Source organism: Durotheca rogersii, assembly GCF_024521655.1.
Source record: "Durotheca rogersii strain YMJ 92031201 chromosome Unknown GGS23scaffold_22, whole genome shotgun sequence".
Taxonomy (NCBI): Eukaryota; Fungi; Ascomycota; class Sordariomycetes; order Xylariales; family Xylariaceae; genus Durotheca; species Durotheca rogersii.
In genome coordinates this window covers 569,661-589,904 of record NW_026251253.1, presented here as the reverse complement: position 1 = coordinate 589,904, position 20,244 = coordinate 569,661, and the positions used below count along the sequence as shown (strand labels likewise).

General features: G+C 56.1%; 8 protein-coding genes across 8 annotated transcripts; 6 read left to right on the top strand and 2 right to left on the bottom strand.

The window, feature by feature from the left end:
• Positions 1 to 318: 318 nt before the first annotated feature.
• On the top strand, positions 319 to 2,137 carry GGS23DRAFT_606758 (cytochrome P450; the record flags this gene model as incomplete). The annotated part of the gene is made up of 5 exons (XM_051519940.1): positions 319 to 564; positions 619 to 744; positions 803 to 962; positions 1,018 to 1,653; positions 1,704 to 2,137. 5 exons carry the CDS (start codon positions 319 to 321, stop codon positions 2,135 to 2,137), a joined length of 1,602 nt encoding a protein of 533 aa, XP_051369470.1.
• Positions 2,138 to 4,533: 2,396 nt separating this feature from the next.
• GGS23DRAFT_580160 (DUF1690-domain-containing protein) lies at positions 4,534 to 6,176 on the top strand. The gene is made up of 3 exons (XM_051517112.1): positions 4,534 to 5,014; positions 5,162 to 5,219; positions 5,369 to 6,176. Exons 1-3 carry the CDS (start codon positions 4,956 to 4,958, stop codon positions 5,777 to 5,779), a joined length of 528 nt encoding a protein of 175 aa, XP_051369469.1. The 5' UTR covers positions 4,534 to 4,955; the 3' UTR covers positions 5,780 to 6,176.
• Positions 6,177 to 6,985, bottom strand: GGS23DRAFT_580157 (methyltransferase TYW3-domain-containing protein; the record flags this gene model as incomplete). Its single annotated transcript, XM_051517111.1, has 2 exons — positions 6,901 to 6,985; positions 6,177 to 6,734 (listed from the first exon to the last, which is right to left on the bottom strand). The coding sequence occupies exons 1-2, from the start codon at positions 6,901 to 6,903 to the stop codon at positions 6,180 to 6,182; spliced, it is 558 nt and encodes a 185-aa protein (XP_051369468.1). The 5' UTR covers positions 6,904 to 6,985.
• A 381-nt stretch (positions 6,986 to 7,366) lies between these two features.
• Positions 7,367 to 8,094, top strand: GGS23DRAFT_580156 (uncharacterized protein). Its single transcript, XM_051517110.1, has one exon. The coding sequence runs from the start codon at positions 7,382 to 7,384 to the stop codon at positions 7,700 to 7,702; it is 321 nt and encodes a 106-aa protein (XP_051369467.1). The 5' UTR covers positions 7,367 to 7,381; the 3' UTR covers positions 7,703 to 8,094.
• On the bottom strand, positions 8,089 to 9,800 carry GGS23DRAFT_580152 (anaphase-promoting complex subunit Apc5). Its single transcript, XM_051517109.1, has 4 exons — positions 9,495 to 9,800; positions 9,181 to 9,255; positions 8,923 to 9,015; positions 8,089 to 8,813 (listed from the first exon to the last, which is right to left on the bottom strand). Exons 1-4 carry the CDS (start codon positions 9,520 to 9,522, stop codon positions 8,665 to 8,667), a joined length of 345 nt encoding a protein of 114 aa, XP_051369466.1. The 5' UTR covers positions 9,523 to 9,800; the 3' UTR covers positions 8,089 to 8,664.
• Positions 9,801 to 10,252: 452 nt separating this feature from the next.
• Positions 10,253 to 12,845, top strand: GGS23DRAFT_580147 (DUF1613-domain-containing protein). Its single transcript, XM_051517108.1, has one exon. It carries the CDS (start codon positions 10,994 to 10,996, stop codon positions 12,569 to 12,571), a length of 1,578 nt encoding a protein of 525 aa, XP_051369465.1. The 5' UTR covers positions 10,253 to 10,993; the 3' UTR covers positions 12,572 to 12,845.
• On the top strand, positions 12,831 to 16,652 carry GGS23DRAFT_580146 (Coatomer, gamma subunit). The gene is made up of 5 exons (XM_051517107.1): positions 12,831 to 13,013; positions 13,122 to 13,432; positions 13,492 to 14,806; positions 14,877 to 15,695; positions 15,791 to 16,652. Exons 1-5 carry the CDS (start codon positions 12,938 to 12,940, stop codon positions 16,021 to 16,023), a joined length of 2,754 nt encoding a protein of 917 aa, XP_051369464.1. The 5' UTR covers positions 12,831 to 12,937; the 3' UTR covers positions 16,024 to 16,652.
• A 703-nt stretch (positions 16,653 to 17,355) lies between these two features.
• On the top strand, positions 17,356 to 19,114 carry GGS23DRAFT_224047 (Choline/ethanolaminephosphotransferase). Its single transcript, XM_051511993.1, has 3 exons — positions 17,356 to 17,771; positions 17,876 to 18,018; positions 18,141 to 19,114. The coding sequence occupies exons 1-3, from the start codon at positions 17,464 to 17,466 to the stop codon at positions 18,962 to 18,964; spliced, it is 1,275 nt and encodes a 424-aa protein (XP_051369463.1). The 5' UTR covers positions 17,356 to 17,463; the 3' UTR covers positions 18,965 to 19,114.
• The last annotated feature ends 1,130 nt before the right edge of the window (positions 19,115 to 20,244 follow it).

Sequence of the window (20,244 nt, the reverse complement as noted above, 5' to 3'; positions counted from 1 at the left end):
CCTGTGGCCTGCTGCAAAAGGTGGTCGGGTTTATTTCAGCTATCATCGTTCGCAATCTCATTCCGTAAAGCCCTGCCTAGAGAGCAGAGACATCGGTACGCAATGTATGCTCTAGGCTTAATTATTATACGTATCCTGAGATACTGGCACCTTGGGGGGGGATCAGTTCCCCAGAAAGGCCCCTGAACCCGCTAAATCGGTTAGATTACAATAACTAGGAAGCTCTGCAGTTCGAAGGCCGTTAACCTCCACACCCTTCTAATAACATCTACTGTCTCCAACTCACCTTCGCCACCATAGAGATCACGAGAAGAAGTCATGGCCAAAGACGAACTTCCTGCTATCCAAGCATATGTTAGAGCAATTTCTGGCAAATTTAATTATGTGCACTTCCTGGTTCTATTGCTTGGTATTATCTCAGTTTACGTCTCATTCCCTAGGACTCGCCCTCGCGTCTCCAATGCGCCTGTCCACGGTTTTCGCTCCTCGTTCGAGCCTTCGTTGCTCCTCAAGGCGAGGTTCATCACTCAGGCGTTTGGAATAGTCGAGAGTGGATATAAAAAAGTGTGACCTTCCTTGTTTCTTCATAGATCCCTAGCTAATGTCGGTGGGATTTAGTTCGTGGACAGGCCATTCGTCGTGTCCCGCTACGACTCGGACGTCGTGATAATGCCCATCAGATATCTAGATGAGCTTAGTCGTTTTCCCACGAAGATGTTCGACAGCAAGCCTGCAGCCGTGGGAGTAAGTACGCGGCTATTGCGGAACACATAAAGGTTGCTAATACCGGTGGTTCGATTAGAACCTAGTTCCAGAATGGACCTGGATGAAATTTGCAATTGAGACAAACCTCCACATCCGCGTACTGAATAATAAGCTCATTCCCGAGCTGTCGAAGTACCTCGATATCGCTAGAGACGAGCTAGAGTACTCTTGGGATATTGAGGTTCCTAAGTCTGACGGTAACTCCCTTTCCCTCGAACATGAGAGGTATGTGCTGAAGCCAACTTCGCCTAGACTGGACGGAGATCGACATTCAACACATCATCCGCATGTTAATAGCACGCATGACAGCGCGTATCTTTGTCGGATCTGAAGCGGCAAGGAACCCGCAATGGTTGAACTTGACGATCGACTTTGCTGCGGACCTGTTCATTGCCGCATTCATGCTGAAGATGTTCCCGCCGTGGACACTACCCATTGTCGCTCACCTAGTCCCGGCACGGTACAGGCTCAAGCGTCACCTCAGGAATGGCAGCAGAATCGTTGGCGAGGCCATGTCTAAATGTGCCGAGGCAAAGCGGCAGAGAATATCAAACGAGCAGCCAGCCGAGGAAGACAACACTCTCCTAAGCTGGATGATGGATAACGGCACGGATAGAGAAGTGATGGTGCCAGAAATGGCGGCTCGGCAATGCGTCTTAGGTCTAGCGAGCATTCACACAACTTCGACGAACGCTGTGAATGTGCTGTTTGATTTGTGTGCTCACCCTGAGTGGTTTCCTGTATTAAGAGACGAGATCGACCAGGTGACAAAAGAGTACGGACAGCTAGGCGAACGAAGCGACATCGATGCAAAGCAGTGGCTCGCAAAACTAGAGAAGCTTTATAGCTTCCTCATCGAGACGCAGCGCTTCAATCCGCCAATGCTAGGTAGGTAAACAGACCCGCTGGTCAAAGAGACACGTTGCTGACTACCACAGTCCACCCGCAAAGGGTTGCGATGGAACCGCTTACCCTCAGCGACGGAACACATATCCCCGCGGGGACTTGGATTGCCTGGGCTAACCATCACCATGCTAATGATCCTTCTGTGACGCCGAACCCTACTCTATTCGATCCCATGCGAAGCTGTCGCAAACGGCACTTCTCGCCAGAGCAGATGAACAAGCATTTGGCTGGTCAAACAGACCCCAATCTCCTCTCTTTCGGATACGGGAAGTCTGCTTGTCCCGGGAGGTACTTCGCAGTCGGTGAGATTAAGACCTTGATAGTGCGCTTATTGACGGAGTTCGACTGGAAGTACCCCGACGGGAAGAGCCGACCGCAGAACATGTATGCGAATGAGAACGTGTTTGTGGACCCGAGCGCGAAGCTCCTCGTGAAGAAAAGGGGAGGCGGGGGGGTTGAGGGCTAGCTAGCACATTGCGTAGCTCTCTCACCTCGATCTTTGTCGCAGGTTTCGTGACAACAGAGAATGCTAGTTATGGGACCCATGGCATTGGAAACAAGGCGTTATTTACTAGCGTGCTTCACTCGCTAGGGTCTTGCAGTCGCCAACAGCGCATAAAAACACCCAATTATGGTAGATGTGGGAGCTTGGGTTTGGTGAGTTGCTTTAAGGCTACATAGATTCGCATACATGGCAATACTGCTATTGCACGTTCATCACAGCGTCAATACGTCAGGGCGCTGCAGGTCGAGCTCTCGCCCGGCGGAAAGGAAGGGCAAGCCTGAATATTCGACGGTATCGTTACATATAGTCTTGGTTAGGCATCCTAGTTTCTCGAACAGCCACTCTATGTAGGTCTCCCTTTACGTGTAACCCACCTTGTAAGATACGGGACGGCATTATTGCAAGCCCAAGAATATCACTTGCTGTAATACTACGTATACTTCCCTCGCATTCCACTCCTCGCGTGAGCAGACTCAAAATGATGTGCGGTACGGTGAGAGTTGGTGAGGCCATCGAGTTACTCATAGAGCAGCTTGCGGCCGCGTACGACCTGTCACCTTACGATCACGCTGTTGTAAGCGGAAGCAGTTACACAAAACATCCACTCTACACATGCTAGTGGTGTAGGCGGTTCTCGGCATATCTACCTCGGTAGGTATAAGCACGCTTGCACTTCTACATGAAAAGGAAACAAACAAGTCCAGCGGGCGACGGTTAGGTACTACCTATATTTAGCATCGGCTTTAGACATGTCACGCCCGTCTCAGTCTACGCCAGACACGGCCAGGCTAATATTTCACAACACCACGATCACAGCCCACACCCTTTCTCGGAGCAAGCCACCCCATTCCTGCAAAGCGTACCTACAAGCAATCCCCGAACATGGCGGCCTCACAAGAAAACATCCGCGCGGAGATGCAAGCGACCCTGAGGTCGTTCCTCGAGAGTCATGACACCGCTGTCGAGAAGCAGGACACCTCCTATCTATCCGCCAAACTCACGCCGGACTGCGAGCGCCGCCTTGCGCCCACCAGCTATCTAGCCACCTTTCCGGCTGCGAAGGCGGTCGAGACCAAAAGCGAGTACGAGGCCCGCATGAAGGGCGAGATCGCCGTGATGGAGGTCACGCGGCACAAGGTCCTGTCCCTCGTCGTCGACCCCGTCGAGCGCAAGGGCTGCGCGCACGCCGAGCACTGGACCAAATTCCGGGGCCACGAGGGGGTCGCGCTGGAGATCTGCTGGCTGGTCGACTTTACGCCCGACGGCAGAGCGATCTCCAAGATCGTGGAGTTCATTGACACCGCAGCAGCGACGAAGCTGGTGGAGGCTATGCGTCCTACGTGAGGTCGACAGCTCGGGCACAGGTCAAGCTGGAGTTCCATATATCTCCGTACGGAAAGTCAAAGCACGCTTTGGTCATCTGTATATCCGAGAACAGAAACCTTTAGTCCAGCTTGTCCTCGTCCACAGCAGTGATCCTGTTGTACATTAACTGTCAAGGCTCATATACCATAACAGGACTCATCCATGAGATGTAAGCTTAAGCGAAATCTCCTCTCGAAAACGATGACCATTGTACGATGAACCTACACCATAGACATATCCAGTTATATTGCCCTTACGAAGTGCAAATTCGACCGCATCAATAGTCTGAGCACTAAAACGACGTGGGACTTGCAGTGGGTTTAAAGGGGAGAAAGTTTATTCAAGTATTTCAGCCAAGTACTACAGCGAAGGAGAACAGAGTGAATCAGCAAACAATAACGCCATGGCGCCCGGTCGTCTGCACTCATTACCTTCGTCTTTTGGAGAACCAGCCTCGTCACACGCCGCCCTCCCAACTCTTCAAGCGCCGGAGGAGAGGCCTCCCTGTCAAGTTCCCGCAACTCCACGTCATTGGGAAACTTTACCCTTGGAAAAGACGGCCAAAGGGGTGGTGGCCGTGTGTCCCCGTTAAGACGATCGAAGTGCCGATAAAGTATTTGGCTCTTAGCATCGGTCGAATATGTATTGATACCATATCCCCTAGGCGCGGATGCCGTGATGTTTCGTCCCATGTCTTCTACGTGACGCTTCGAATCGAGGATACCTTTCCGTTCGAAAAAAAAAAATTTGCAAATCGCATAGGGAAGGGCCATAGCTAGGACCGGCCTGGTAAGGAAGTTGTAGGCAAACTCAAGAAGCCTGCCAATATTGTTAACTCCCGGGAGAAGTTGAGCTGCGATTAAGGACTCATTTGTCATAATTATTGCACGATTGAACCAATCTCTTGGCAGCGTAAGAATCGATGTTGAAGAGAAACATCAGATTTTACGGAAGAAAAGGGGGCTATAAGCAAATAGGAGTACCCCTCTACGGGCCACCTAAATTAGGTATTATTTTTCAACCACCACACCCATAAGTAGAGGTATTTTTATATTATGAAAATCAATTAAAATCTATAACGGCGGACTGGGTGGAAATCAAACAGGGGTTGAATAGAATCCTGGGGACGAGTAAATCTTCGATGGTACATCTCAGCATCGAGTGACATCACGTGGAGAAGTAGACGCAGGTAGGTCCCGTACGCAGGTACCTACGTACAACCCCAGAGATCAGCCTTACCGTGCGAATAGCGGACAGCACCTGGTCAATTCACACTATCTATTTTTTTTTTTCCGACAACGAAAACTACGAAATATTCAGGCCGGCGCGGCAGCCGGGCAAGACGCTCGAAATCGTGAAGCTATCAGAACAGCTAAGCCAGCCCGCCCCAACGACCCGAGTCGACCGACGAAACATGGGCACCAGCGCGTCCAAGCCGGCTTCCGGCGAGTCGCCCTCACATGTATGGAAGGCGTAAGGAAATCCCCCATGCTGTCGCTCTTTTCCCCCACCCTCGTCGTGTCCGAGCCGGCATCATTCAGTCTCCCCCCCTCCCCCCCCCGCTACCCTGCCATGTGCTCCTCTCGCTAACCTGACTTGCTCTCTCGCGGCGTCGATCAGACCGTCGTCTATAGGCCTCTCGCACGATGTCGCCGAGTCCCTCAACTCGAGTAGCGAGGTAAGAGAGATCCCGCCCAGTCCCGCCCGCCGTCTCTCTCCCTCCCCCCCACCTGTAGCGAAAACGCCCTCGGCCCGACCGCTACGGCGATGCTCGCGCGCACTCGGTTACCCACGTACTTACCTGCGCTCTCCGCGCGCCCCTCCCAGACCGACACCTCGCGCGCGCAGACGCTCGAGCTCCTCGTGCAGGCGCGCGTGGCCGACGAGCTGCGGCGGCTGTCCGAGCACGAGAGCGCGCTGCTGCGGGCGGCGCACGACAAGATCGCGAGCAACGCGGACGCGGACGACGGCGCCGCGACCCCGGCAGACGGCTCCTCCCCCTCTCACCCGCAGCACCGGCAGACCGTGTCGAAGGAAGTCGAGGCGCTGCGCGCGCGGCTCGACAAGCGGAAGCAGCTGCGGCCGCTGCCGGAGAGCGTCGAGCGCGCGCGCAGCGACGTCGTGCGCTGCCTCGTCGACAACGACCGCCGCCCGCTCGACTGCTGGCGCGAGGTCGAGGCCTTCAAGGAGGAGGTCCGCCGCCTCGAAAAGAGCTGGGTCGATCGGGTCGTGTCGTAGTCGCGCCCGGAAGAGGGGGCGGCGGTTGAAAGAGATGGTCCTGCCGGTGTCGAGGGAGCGAGCCGGCGGGGGAGAAAGAAAAGGGGCAACTAGTCGGGCCGGCCGAGGCATGGGAACCGTAGTCTAGGCGCTGATACTGCGCCGGACGAATCAGGGACGACAGGTGGATGAGCACGGGCGACGAGCTGGACGTGGAAGTGGGGAGGGGAGGGCTGTACAGAAACCAGACGAAGCGAAGTGAAGTTATAAGACAACTCCCTCGGGCAGCTCGTCGGGAAGACGGAAGGGGGAGCGAGGAACCGGGTGGCCACGGCGAATAGAGACACTCCGTTGTAACAACAGCCAGACACACATCAGTGCATAGAAGCTTTTTTAGAGACTATCTATTTTTACATACATGCTACGTAAAGCCTACACCGAGGGTCATGTCTTCCACCCCAGCATCTTTCGGGACAATAGTAATAGCATCACCATCTCGCTTACACTCTCGCTGCTGCCGCCGCAGCTCCTCCCTCCTTTGCAACCCCTCCGCCTTCTTCCTCTCCTTCCGGACCTGCGCGTCCTCCCACCGCTCCCCTGCTCTCTCACCCGGACTCGCGCCAGTCGCCTCCGCGAGCGCGTCTAGGAACCTCTCGATCCGGCGGGCGTTCTCGACGAACCGCGCGTTGGCGAGCCGGACCAGCGTCCGCAGGTACGCCGGGGACACAGTGCAGCGGATCCGGCCGACTGCGTCGCCGTCGTTAACGCCAGTCCCGGGCCGACAGAATCCGACCAGCGACTCGAACGCGAGCCCGGCGGACCGGATGGCCACCATCGGCGTCGCCTGGCCTTCAGATGCGGCGATGGCGGCGGACGGGACCAGGTTGATGGCGCCGCTCTCGCGGAAGCCGGCCTGCAGGCCGCACCGGAGGAGCAGCTGCGCGTGCTCCGGCGACGCGGTCAGCACGTGGAGGATCTGGCGCGGCAGGCCTGCGGTCAGCTTCGTCGCTCCGAGATCCTTAGGTATGCCTGCCTCGCCTGGCCGGAGACTCAATCTCTCTCTCATCAAATCAGGAGGGGATATAGGAAATCACCGCACCGTGGCGCACACAAGCACGCATCCAGAAAAGGGCGGAACTCACCATCGGCTCAAACTTGAAGTGGACCAGGCGCGCAGCCGCGACCTCTCCTAGCGCGGCCTCCTCGTCCTCGTCCCCCCCCTCATCCTCACCCCTCAAATTCTCGCCCCCCTTGCTCAGCCCCAGCAGCACCTCCACGTCCACGTCGGCGTCCAGCGGGACCGGGTCGTGGGAGACGAACAGCCAGGTGCCGCCGGCGCCCTTGCCGCCGACGCCCGCGAGCCGCGTCCTCCGCCCCCCCTTTCCCCCCTCCCCCTCCTCCTCCTCCATACCCTCCGCGCCCGCCGCGGGCCCCGCCCTCTTCCGCCCCTCGACAAACACGCACGCCCGCCCCGCGCAGCTGCTCGTCGTCGCGAGCCCCGGCACCCCGTTGACCCGCGCGATCAGCGCCCGCACCCCCTCGTCCACGCTGCCCTTGGGCGACGCGTCCGCGTACGCCGCCGCCCCGCCGCCCCCCTCGCCCCCCGCCGCCAGCTGCGCGACGATGCGCCGCTTGCGCGCCGCGAAGGGCGCCGGCTCCGGCGGCAGGGATGCCGTCGTCGCCGCCGTCGGCGGGCGGTGTCGGTCCGGGGACATTGCGCGTTGCGTCTTTCTCTTTCTCTTTCCCTCTCCCTATCTCTCTTTTTTTACTTCCCGCCTCCTCGGAGACTTCTTCCCGATCCCGGTCCCGGTCGCCTTGCTAAGTTTTTTTCTTTCTTTTTCTTTCACACCCCTCTCTGTATTGCCAGGTGAGAGAAATACGAGTTTCAGAAAATTAACTTTATTAAACTTTCAAAAACGGAGAGTTTCCGGCGTGGCGAGGTGACGCAACCCAAGCCAGCCAGATAGTTACCCCGTTACCTCGTTCGAGATTGCCGGGCTGTGCGGTAGACCCCACGTGCGTGCGTGCATGCGGAGATCAGCATCGAGGAATCGTAAAGGAGCGGATCAGAGGGGCTGACAATCGATCAATCACAATGCGATTGTGTCGCGAGAGGGCGTCTTGTCCTCGATAGGAAGCTGGGGAGAGGGGAGGGGTTGTGCAGGCGGACGCGCGAAACGTCTATCCGAGGTGTGGAGAGGAGGGAAACAACACCTTCACGGTCACGCGAACATCGTTAAATGTGGAAAAGCGAGAACTAGCTAAAAGGCATGACGACGAGAAAAGATTATCAAGGGCACACACTATCACATAGTGCATTTGCATGTAAATGAGCGACTGAAAAGTAATTGCTGACTACTTGATCACTACTGCTAATAAGTAATCACGACCGGCTCCACTGGTAAGAGCTCCCGCTACCGGAGAGAGTCTAGGTAGCTGTTCCTCCACGCGGTGTCTATCGACGCCGTCTTTGGCAATACGAGCATTGATTTTTCGGGCGGGTATGCCGATGAGTAATATGTAATGGCATTACTGCAGAGCAGGGGAACGAGAGTATTGCATGTCCATGTCATTCATACCACATCTCTGCGCGAAAACCAGCGACCTTATCGTCCTCCTCATTCTCCTCGCCACCCTCCTCATGCCAGACTCAGCCTCAGCCCTCGCCTCGTCCAACTGATTTCGAATACCAGAAGCCTCGACTACTCGACAAAAGGGGGTATCATGTCGTAACCACTCCGCAAACGCCTCGATCAATGGTGCAGCCCTTGGCACGTGGTAGAGGACCGCTAGCGAGGAGTCCTCGCGTAGCGGCCCCGCTCCTTCAGCACCTAGGGTTGACCATCTCAATTGTGGCTCGTGATCGATAGGTAGGCGTTACAGACGGTCCCCAGACATGGTCGGCATTAGAAACCGTGGACCTTAATGGTCTTGGGATCCAGCTCTAGACCCTCCTTCTTGTCGACGAGGAACTCCTGCACATCCTTGCGCTGGTCGCCCTGCAGCTGGATCACCTCGCCCATCTCGGTGTCGTTGACAATGGTGCCATTGCAGGCTGTTGGTCCCGGAAGGAAACGGATCCGGTTAGCCCTCGTCATCCCGGAAGAGGGGAATGCGGTGCGGCGCGGTGCGGCGCAGCACCCAGCAGGGACATAGTGACATACCGAACTTCTTCTTGATGACCTTAAGGATTTTCTTCTGGTCGAATTTCTTGGGGAGACCCTGGACAGTGGTCAAGGTTTTACGACCATTCCGCTCTGGTGGCACACGTCAGCACGAATGGTTTTGAGGTCACGCAAAATATGGTGGTTGGGGGCGAGTTGGGTGTGCGAGGGGCGAAAAAAGTGCCGCGTCGAGCGCAGATCGCCCACACGTGAGGCTGTCGGTGAGGGGGTTGGTTGGTTTGGTGAGGGGGAACGTACGCTGAATGCGGATATGGATGTAATTCTGGGCCTGCTTGGTTTCACCTGTATCCTCATCGGCTTCGGCGAAGGGGTCTGTTCCATCGAATAGATTAGCGTACGCGTCAGGATATGTATCGTCAGACGGGTTACGTGTAGATGGCAAGGGATAGGAGCGGCGAAAACGAAATGACCACCATCGCTCCGTCGCGAGATGGAAGCAGGTGTTGACGGAGCCACCGCTCGCCAGATGAAAAATCATCTCGCAGAGGGTGGCACGCATCGGGGCCGTGACGGCTGTGACGGCATCTCGACGACGCGGGTATTGCACGTACCATAGGTCTTGAGGTTTTCGATTGACATAAACTCGAGTTTACGGGGTGACTTAGGGGAAAGGGTTTTGTTTGGGTAGACCCGGGGTGAAGCGACCGACGACTGTGTATAGCAGTGGCCTCGCTAGATGAAAGGAAGGATAGCGGGTTGGTTGGTGGATAGGAAAAAATGCACTGTCGATGCTGGAAAAGGGTACGGGCGTAGTTGAAGGGGTGGTGGTGATGTGTCGGTGGGTGGAATCGATGGATATTTGTAGGAGGATGGGAGGAAGAGAGCGGACCGGGAGAAAGACCGCAGGTGGTGTGGCAGCCCAGGTCTTGAATCGGAGGGGCAACTGTGAATCGCATAATCCAGCTGCCCAGGCCATTCTTCTAGGGGCCAGCCAGCGGGGACGGTGTCGATACATGGCCGGTACGCGGCACGCGGAAATATCCCATACGTGCTGGTGGGTTGTTGTGGGCGCCGCGTGTATCCACGTGTACTCTTTGTTGATGACACGCCGCCCGCCTTATCGGACCAGGTACATGGCGTATACCTCGAGGGGCGCCCACATCACTAACCTAACGGGGCCAACCCCATCCGCGCAGGTAGCGCAGTGTACCCTGCTAATGATAGAAGCTTCGTGACATCCCGTGGGAGGTGGCGGCCTCCATCAGGCAATTCCTACGTCGTCTTTGATGGCACAATCTGCGAAGTGGGCGAAAGGCGCTTCCACCTCCCCCCCTCCCCCCTTTTTGCCTTCTCTTAAGGGTCATCTGAGGAGTTGTAAATGCCGGTCCGACCTTTTTTTATTTTTATTTTTATTTTTTTTACCTCTACTAGCTAGAGGCAGGTATGTCATAACCCGCCTTGCCGCGTCCGATGCTATCCTATCGAGTATGCACATATACGCGTAGATGCGTAGATGTATAGGTATGAGTATATCGGTGTTATACCTACGTGTATACAGGTATCCAAGGTATACATTTAAGATGCTCGCACGCGTATGCCTTCATACCAGCGAGACGGGAAAACTCGGCACGCGCATACGCATTCCACTTTCGCCTCCTGCAAATCCTAACCCAGACAATCACCACTTTGGTAATCTCCAATTCCCCATTTCCGGGGCAAATTGTTCAATCCCAACTCCCATCATCCCGCCGCCTGACGAATCTCCAACACCTCCATTCGACTGTGGTTACCCCCGCGGATCAACACATCCAAGGTCCGTTCTGGCTGGATTTCTCGTTCCAGGTTGTCGTGCCTGCTCCTGCACCGACCGCCCAGGTACTCTTCATACATATTACACCTACATACCTACCTCTCTACTTGCATACATACGTACATACCGACTGAACTTCTCCCCCTGCATGGGTCTCCGCCTGGGCCCTAGCTTGCTAGAACACCGCCTCATCGGCCTCGGCGTTGACCGCTAGCGAAACCTGCGGGTCTATCTCAGCCCGTGTCTGCGTGCCTCCCGATTCGGCTGCCTTCTGGCGTGGTCACGTTATGCCATCCTTTTATGCCAACATCTAACTGCTCTATCTATAAAAAAAGGGGCAATTCAAGACTACCCGTCCATCGTGACTTATATCCGGAAATGGTATTCGAGGCGGAAGAGTTTGTCGAAGGTTCCCCCTGCCTGGTAGAAGACACATCCGGTGCTAGATGGACGCCTCTCTTCAGGAAGAGCTGTGGGTTCGATTCCCAAATTTTCCTTAAGGTAATGATGAATTTCATCCGCAACCCGAATATCAATTCCAGTTGGCTGTTCCGGGCCGACATATTGGTGGAGCGTGACCTAAGCCGGCAGGCGTCCGTCGAACCCACCGCTGCTCAGCCAACAGTTGCCATCATTCTCTCTTTCAAGGGCATGCACCTGGATAAGGCCCTGGTACGAAAGCTTATCCCAAGAAATACCGTAAGGGACCAACCCTTAGACCAGACCTGTCTGGTTTACCATGGTAACGGGCCGGGCGGCGTGGAGAGATCTATGGTGGTTTACAAGCCTCACGTCTCCTCCCCGGCTGGTATGCCCTTCTACCATCCCGCGGTGCGAGGCATCGCGTTTCTTCACGAACGGAGCACCGAGACCGATGAAGGCACCGTCTCCATACACTATCACTTTTTTGACGATGTAGACCGCCCACCGAAGTTGACGAGAACAGGTCTCAACCTCCTAGCGATGCTCCACAAGCACGGAGAAGGGACTAAGGCAGGGTATGTCAAGCGGGTTCACCATGACACCATCATCCCCCAAATCTCTCTCCAGACAACGTATACTCGCCTGAAGCAGAGCTATGCCCGACAGTTGATCAAGAGTTGGGTCGAGGTCACGGACCCTTCAAAGCATGTATTTGAAGACTTGTGTATCGCAGCCTTTCTTATCGAGCTTTGGGCTCAGATGTACCGAGATTCACCTTTCCCCGGCTTTGTCGACATCGGGTGTGGCAATGGACTCCTCGTCTACATCCTCCAAGCGGAGGGCTACTCGGGATGGGGTTTTGACGCGCGGGAACGCAAGTCGTGGGAGAATTACTCTACCCCCTGCGAGGACGACGTATCTGGGTGTAAACGGAGCCTCCGGCAGCACGTCCTACTCCCATCCGTCCTCAACCAACATCCAAATACGGACGCAGACGCGCAGAGTGCCAGCGGTCTAGATAGCCCGGATATCCTTCACGATGGTTTATTTCCACAAGGGACTTTCATCATCTCTAACCATGCGGACGAGCTAACACCGTGGACACCGATACTAGCAACGGTGTCGGATTGCCCATTCATCGTCATACCGTGTTGCAGCCATGACCTATCTGGCGCCAGGTTCAGAGCGCCAGCGCCAAGGGTGCAGAACACATCGCGGTCAGCGTACTCGTCGCTCGTGGAATGGGTGAAAGGCATCGCAACAGACTGCGGTTGGGAGGTAGAGACGGAGATGCTGAGGATACCAAGTACGAGGAATACGGGCTTAATAGGCAGGAAGAGGACATGCGAGTCTTCGTCCGTCAACGTGCAGCAAATCCTAGCCAAGTATGGTGGCGCCGAAGGATACGCAGAGAACGTGATGAAGCTCACGAGCACCATCCCGAGAGGACACTAAACGGCACATGTGAGCTTAAGAAGAAGACAGAATATAGTAAGAGTAAAAAAGACCAAATCTAACGTCGCAACATATAGGTATTGATCTTAGGTAATATATTCAATGCTCGGTGTAGAATGGGACGCATTTTCAGGGGGTGCATTGCATCTACGGAGCATATGACATAAGGTTATAGAGGTAAAATGCGGCTTGAGAGATCGGATCACGTGATGGTGGCTGACGTCCCCGTAACAACGCTTCTCACGTACAGGGCTAGACAAGGGAAATGTGCTGGCCTCAATTTATTATCTATGTGCGAACCGAACTGCTCCTAAGATCGTGACATCTTCAACTTTCACCTCCAGATCAGCCGACTCACCACCCACCATGAGCTACGGCAAGAAAGATGAAGATGCCGATCTCGGCTTGGTCAAGGTAGACCGTACTCAAGTCTTCCAAGAAGGTAGGTGCCCGCGCAATTCTCCCTCGAAATTCCGCGGCATTGTCGCCCCCACCGTGCTGTGTCCTCTCTAGTAGTTGTCCTTGAGTAGCTAAACGGTGCGGAATGAAGCCCGGCTATTCAACAATTCTCCTATCCAGCCGCGAAGATGCCGCATCCTCCTGACCAAGATCGCCCTCCTCCTATATACCGGCGAGAAGTTCCCGACGAACGAAGCCACCACCCTTTTCTTCGGCATCTCGAAGCTATTCCAGAACAAAGATGCCAGCTTGCGACAGATGGTTCACTTAGTGATCAAGGAGATCGCCCACTCGGCCGAGGATATTATCATGGTCACAAGCACTATAATGAAGGATACCGGCGGCAGCACAGACGCGATTTACCGGCCGAATGCCATACGGGCCCTCTGTCGCATTATCGATGTGAGCCCGGCGAACATTCCAGCCCGCTCTACTCCCCCCTCCTTACTGACACCGTGCAGGCGACGACCGTACAATCTATCGAGCGTGTGATGAAAACGGCCATTGTCGATAAGAATCCCTCAGTATCTTCTGCCGCACTCGTGTCCTCCTACCACCTCCTCCCTATCGCTAAAGATGTCGTTCGGCGATGGCAGTCCGAAACCCAGGAGGCTGCCGCCTCGACGAAGTCGTCCGGCGGCTTCTCCCTCGGCTTCTCGTCGTCTTCCGCCTCGCTCCCCGTCAACAACTCCACCATGACCCAATACCACGCCATCGGCCTCCTGTACCAGATGCGGTCCCACGACAGGATGGCTCTCGTCAAGATGGTACAGCAGTTCGGCGCTGCTGGCGCAGTCAAGAGCCCGGCCGCGATAGTGATGCTGGTCAGACTGGCTGCGCAGTTGGCCGAGGAGGACCAATCCCTTAGGAAACCCATGATGCAGCTTCTAGACGGGTGGTTGAGGCACAAGAGCGAGATGGTCAACTTCGAGGCTGCCAAGGCGATATGTGACATGCGGGATGTCACGGATGCCGAGGTCACTCAGGCTGTCCATGTGCTGCAGCTATTCCTCACTTCGCCAAGGGCCGTCACCAAATTTGCCGCCCTTCGAATCTTACATAACTTCGCGTCCTTCAAGCCGCAAGCTGTTAACGTGTGCAACCCCGATATCGAGGCGCTCATCTCGAACAGCAACCGATCCATCGCGACCTTCGCCATCACCACCCTCCTCAAGACGGGCAACGAGGCTAGCGTGGACCGCCTGATGAAGCAAATCTCCGGATTCATGTCCGAGATCACGGACGAGTTCAAGATCACCATCGTCGAGGCCATCCGAACCTTGTGTCTCAAGTTCCCGAGCAAGCAAGCCGGCATGCTTGCTTTCCTCAGTGGTATCCTACGCGATGAAGGTGGCTACGAGTTTAAGAGGGCCGTCGTGGAGAGCATGTTTGACCTCATCAAGTTCGTACCGGATTCCAAGGAAGATGCTCTCGCTCACCTCTGCGAGTTCATCGAGGATTGCGAGTTTACTAAGTTGGCTGTTCGTATCCTGCATCTGCTGGGTCTCGAAGGCCCCAAGACTTCCCAGCCTACCAAGTATATCCGGTATATCTACAACCGTGTCGTCTTGGAGAACGCGATTGTCAGGGCGGCGGCGGTCACCGCCCTGGCGAAGTTCGGTGTTGGCCAGAAGGACCCAGAAGTCAAGCGCAGTGTCGATGTTCTATTAACTCGGTGCTTAGACGATGTAGACGATGAAGTACGTGACCGCGCCGCACTTAACCTCAGGTTGATGCACGAAGAAGATGACCTCGGCGAACGTTTCATTAAGAATGGTACGTACATGACCCAATCCCATCCCATCCATCCAATCGGTAACCCCCGACGGGCTAACCAGATGAGTAGAAAACATGTTCTCTCTGCCATATTTTGAGCACCAGCTTGTCATGTACGTAACTTCGGACGACAAGTCGGCTTTCGAAACTCCTTTCGACATCAGCAAGATCCCAGTGGTCACCCGTGAACAGGCGGACGCCGAAGACCGGACGAAGAAACTCACGGCCACCACGCCATCTCTGAAGCCACCGAAGGCAGGACCCACAAAGGCGGCGCCAACCGGCGCAGAGGCACAGGCCACAGCGGCAGCTGCTGCGCAGAAGTATGCCCAGGAACTGATGTCCATCCCGGAGATGAAGGAGTTTGGCGGCGTGCTCAAGTCGTCCCCGGTTGTGGAGCTGACCGAAGCCGAGACGGAGTATGTGGTATCGGTCGTGAAGCATATCTTCAAAGAGCACATCGTGCTCCAGTACGAAGTCAAGAATACTCTCCCCGCCACGGTGCTCGAGAACGTGTCCGTCGTCGCGACGCCCTCGGACGACGAGGAGCTCGAAGAAGTTTTTATCATCCAGGCCGAGACCCTCCCCACCGACGAGCCCGGAAAGATCTACGTAGCGTTCAAGAAAATCAACGGCGAGGGATCGCTGCCCACAACGTCCTTCTCGAATATACTCAAGTTTACGAGCAAGGAGATCGACCCGATGACCGACCGACCGGAAGAGAACGGATACGACGACGAGTATGAGGTGGCGGACTTCGACCTAGCGGGCAGCGACTACGTGATCCCGACTTTCGCGGGCAACTTCAACCACGTATGGGAGCAGGTGGGCGCTTCAGGCGAAGAGGCCGAGGAGACGATGCAGCTTTCTGGCTTAAGTAGTATTGCAGGTACGTGTTTTCAACACCCCCCCTCTCCCCTTGCCCACCCGAGAGATATAATCTCAGCACCCGAGTCGACCTGGCTAACATTGTATCGCTGCTAGATGCTACGGAGCAACTTACCAAGACATTATCGCTGCAGCCGCTAGAAGGCACCGACGTGCCGGTCAACCAGACGACACACCAGCTCAAGCTCTTGGGCAAGACAGTCAACGGTGGACGGGTGGTGGCCACCGTCAGGATGGCGTACTCGTCGAAGTCGGGGGTTACCACCAAGATCACGGTGCGGAGCGAGGAGGAGGGCGTGGCGGCGATCGTGGTAGCGTCTGTGGCATAATGATAATGGGGTTCGGAAGGCGTTTTCTGCCCCCCCAAAAAAACCACGACCAGCAAATGCTGGTCCTCATCCCTTAGGTTTTCGAAGGCAGGGTGTAGGTGGGTGTGCTATGCATACTGTTAGAGATTGGGGGGTTTGACCTGATGATCAATCAAGTACCCTAGAAGGCGGGTGGTAGAAGATTAGGTAAGGCTCCGAAATATCTCATTCCCCCGCCTCCCGCCTCCCGCCTCCCCTTCTCGTCCCTCCGTTGTCGATAGACGAGCAAAGAATGAACTGAGGGTGGGGAGAGGGTCGGTAGAGTGCCGGAGCAGCCAACAAAGGCGAGCCGAGTCCGGTAGGAAATAAGACCAGCATATATACCTACAGCGCCAGTATTACCTCCTACCGGGTGTGTGGGCCTTTCCGGGGTTCCTCGCTCTCCCATCCCAACCTGCGTCGCCGCGGATCCTTAGCTCTCTGCTCGTCAGAACTGTGTGCGTATATATGCACATATGTAGAATGTATATACACATGCATATGCGTGTATGGGTATATGTGTGGATCTCTGGATAAACATGGATCCGAGCCGTGAGCGCACGACACCTAAATATCAATTGCGTTATCCTAAGCTTCTAGTTAGCTCGCCTAATTGATCGACCGTTCAGTCTTCCTAAATATTCGCATACTGGTTGTTTGCCGACTGGTATCATGGGATCACAGGAAGCGGACCAGCCGCGAAGCACATACGTATGCTAAGTATGTTGTGGGTGGTTTACGAATGGATGTATGGGTTTATATGCATACTTACATATACAGTTTAGCTGTCCTTTTCACATGTCGGGTCCGACCTTCCCACTTGCGGTCGGATCGCGGGCTGGGACAGGCCCGATAAGCTCCTAGACAAACTCAGGTATGCATTAGGGAGTTTATGACGTGTGTCCAGTCGAGGCAAAGCTGGTCTAGCAAAGTTGCCCTTACCCCAGACTTGAACCATCAATTGAATAGTCTTTTTTTTTCTATTCGATTTTCCCTCTACCCGTTTAGTGCTTTTATTTCACTGCTCAACCTCTCTCCTTTCCCTTCGCCATTCACTGACGACGCAACGGTCGGGTGAATCAATTCCTTTCGCGATAGGATCATTCCGCGTGCACATACGTCTGTGTCGTGCCCACTTAGATCGGGCCACCCGGATTCTTGATCGGTTAGCGGCTGCTTCGTTCGTTCATCCATCCGCCCACCCATTCCGTCCCTCTGCCGCCGGTGTTCTGCGTACAGCCTGCCTGCCCAGCAGCCGGGCCACTCGGCAACTCGCGACGTGTTGCCAGTCTTTCTAGTCTTCGTCGCCCTCGCGAAACCTCAGTCAGCAACGGCAACTTGTCTCCACACAGCCGACTTCGTTCGCGCACTACATCACTGACTACGCCGGCAAGGGAGCCATCGTCGTGTTGTGTCGTCACGATGGTGTACGTGCGGCAGGAATACTTGCCGAACCTCAAGGCGTACAAGTATTCGGGTGTCGACCACTCGCTGACGTCCAAGTACATCCTCAAGCCCTTCTACACCAATGTCGTCATCAAGTGCTTCCCCATGTCCATGGCCCCGAACCTCATCACCCTGACCGGGTTCATGTTCGTCGTCGCCAACTTTCTCACCCTGCTCTGGTACAACCCTACTCTGGACCAGGACTGTCCCCCTTGGGTGTACTACTCGTGGGCCGCCGGTCTGTTCCTCTACCAGACCTTTGACGCCGTCGACGGGACACAAGCGTACGTGACTTTCCTGCTACTGTTCCTGCCGACATATATATGCCATCTTCTGAGTTTTAGTATCCACCCACTGAAGGCTAACGTGTGATTTAACCCCCTCCCAGCCGACGAACCCGGCAGAGTGGTCCCCTCGGGGAGCTATTCGATCATGGCGTCGACGCTCTCAACACCTCCCTCGAGGTCCTCATCTTCGCTGGGTCGCAGAATATGGGGCAGAGTTGGTACACAGTCGCAACTCTCTTCTCATGTAAGGACCCTACAGCACCACCACCCAGACGGAAAATCCGTGGAGTTTTCTTCTTACCCTGCCCCGATCCGCCTGCAGTGATAGTGAGGCAGGCTGGCTAACAAACTGACAACCTGGAACAGCGCTCCAAACGTTTTATGTGCAGACCTGGGAAGAGTACCACACCAAGACCCTGACGCTGGGCGTCGTCAACGGGCCCGTCGAGGGCATCCTAATCCTCGTGTCGGTGTATGCGCTGACCGGCTTCCTCGGCGGCGCCTCCTTCTGGCAACAGCCGATGCTCTCAACGCTCGGCCTGTCGCAGCTCCCAGGCCTCGACGCGCTACCACCAGTCCTGCAGGGCCTCACCTTCACGCAGTGGCATATGATCGTCGGCAGCATCGTGCTTGTATTCAACACGATCGAGAGCGCACGTAATGTGATCCGCGCGCGGCGCGCCCGCGGAGACCGCAGCCGCTGGGCGCTGCTTGGCCTCCTGCCCTTCTTCGGCACCTGGGCCCTCGTCGTCGCCTACCTGTACTTGCAGCCGACGATCCGGACGCAGCACCTCGTGCCATTCACGCTGTTCGCCGGGCTCGTTAACGCCTACAGCGTCGGGCGTATCATCACTGCGCACCTCGTGCACCTGCCCTTCCCCTACGATAACATCTTGGGGCTGCCACTAGCGTGGGGTGTGCTCGACTCTCTCGGGCCCGTGCTGCGGTCGCGCGTCGGGTGGGCGTCGGGGTGGCCTAGCGCGCTCGGCGACGGCGTGTACCAGGTCGCCTTCCTATTCTGCCTGCTCGGCGCGGCAGCCGGCGTGTACGGGTCCTTCGTCGTCGACGTCATCGTTACCATCTGCGACTACCTCGACATCTGGTGCCTCACCATTAAGCACCCGTACGTCGAGGGAGGGCAGGCCAACGGGAATGGCAAGGAAAAAGGGGAGAAGGCTAAGGTAAATTAAGGTGAAGAGGAGAAGACAGGATAACGAAACACGGAAGAAAGAATATGAGGAAAAGAGAGGAAGCTGGTAAGGGACCTGGAGAAAAGGAGAGACGAGCGAGGGAGGCTCGCCATCCTTTACAAGACACCTTTCTCGTCTTCTGCTCTGTTTTTTTTTTCCTCTTTCTTTTCGGCTAGGCGTCAACCATGGAGGAGCAAATGTGTATCGCTATACCAACCACGTAATAGTCGATCGGTCGACGGACAGACGGACAGACGGACGAGCTGGCCGGCGGAAGTAATTGAAATATACCTACAGGACTATGAAGGAGGCGGGTCGAGGAGGGGGTGCGGTACATGGCGAAGACGGTGCTGCGCTGAGTGGGATAGGATAGGGTAGGGCAGGGCAGGGTAATATATGCCCGTACCCGTCGGCACCAGCAAGACAGCAGATAGGCGATGATTTTCCCTAATGACGATGACGTTTTCTTCTGCTGCGTCTTCCCTCCTTTTCCTCTTGTTCCCGTGTTCCCCCATCTGTGCCCTATTCCTATCTCTTGCTCGCGCTATACTGCTCGCCTTGCTCTCTCGTCGGGCCCCCGCTCCCCCCTTTCGCCCCCCCTCGTCTGACAACGAAGTGGCACGGAGTGGCGCGCAGCAGACGAAATGAGCGGCGGACGGGACCTGCGAGGGGAGAACGGCGCGAGGGCGAGGGGCCTCTCTCTCTCGCCTCTGCCGCTCAGCTACCCAAGCGTGCCGGCGTCTGCCTGACCCGCCTATCCGCCCACACCGGCTGCCCGACTGACTCGCCGACTGGCCGACGCGCACTACTTTTTACTCAGGTAGCTCACCCTGCCCTCGCCGCCGCCACGGCGCAGAACCCGTGGGCGCGGCGCGCCTTGCGGCGTCCTCGTGCCACCCCCCCCCCCCCCCCCCACTCTCCTCTTCCCCCGCTCTGTGACGCTAGCGGCGGCGGCGAAAGGCGCCTCGCTAGGTGCGGGCTCGTATGTGCGCGGCTGTGTGGACAAGTCGCGACGGCTGCCTCCGCACCACACACGCGGCGCGAGGCAAGGTAGAGCTGCCTAGGCAGCTAGCAGGCAGACCCGTTCGCGCGGGGCCGCGACGGGCGTCTCTCTCTCGACACGCTCCCCCGAAAAGGCCTTAAAAGTAAGCCCGCCCGCCCGCCGCCCGGTCCAGGGAGCGGACCCCGCCAAGCGCGCGCCGTCTTCGCTCTCCGCCGCCCCGGGTTAGCGCTGGGTGCTGGCTAGTGCTAGGTAGTGTGATTAATTACGGCTGCTGCTA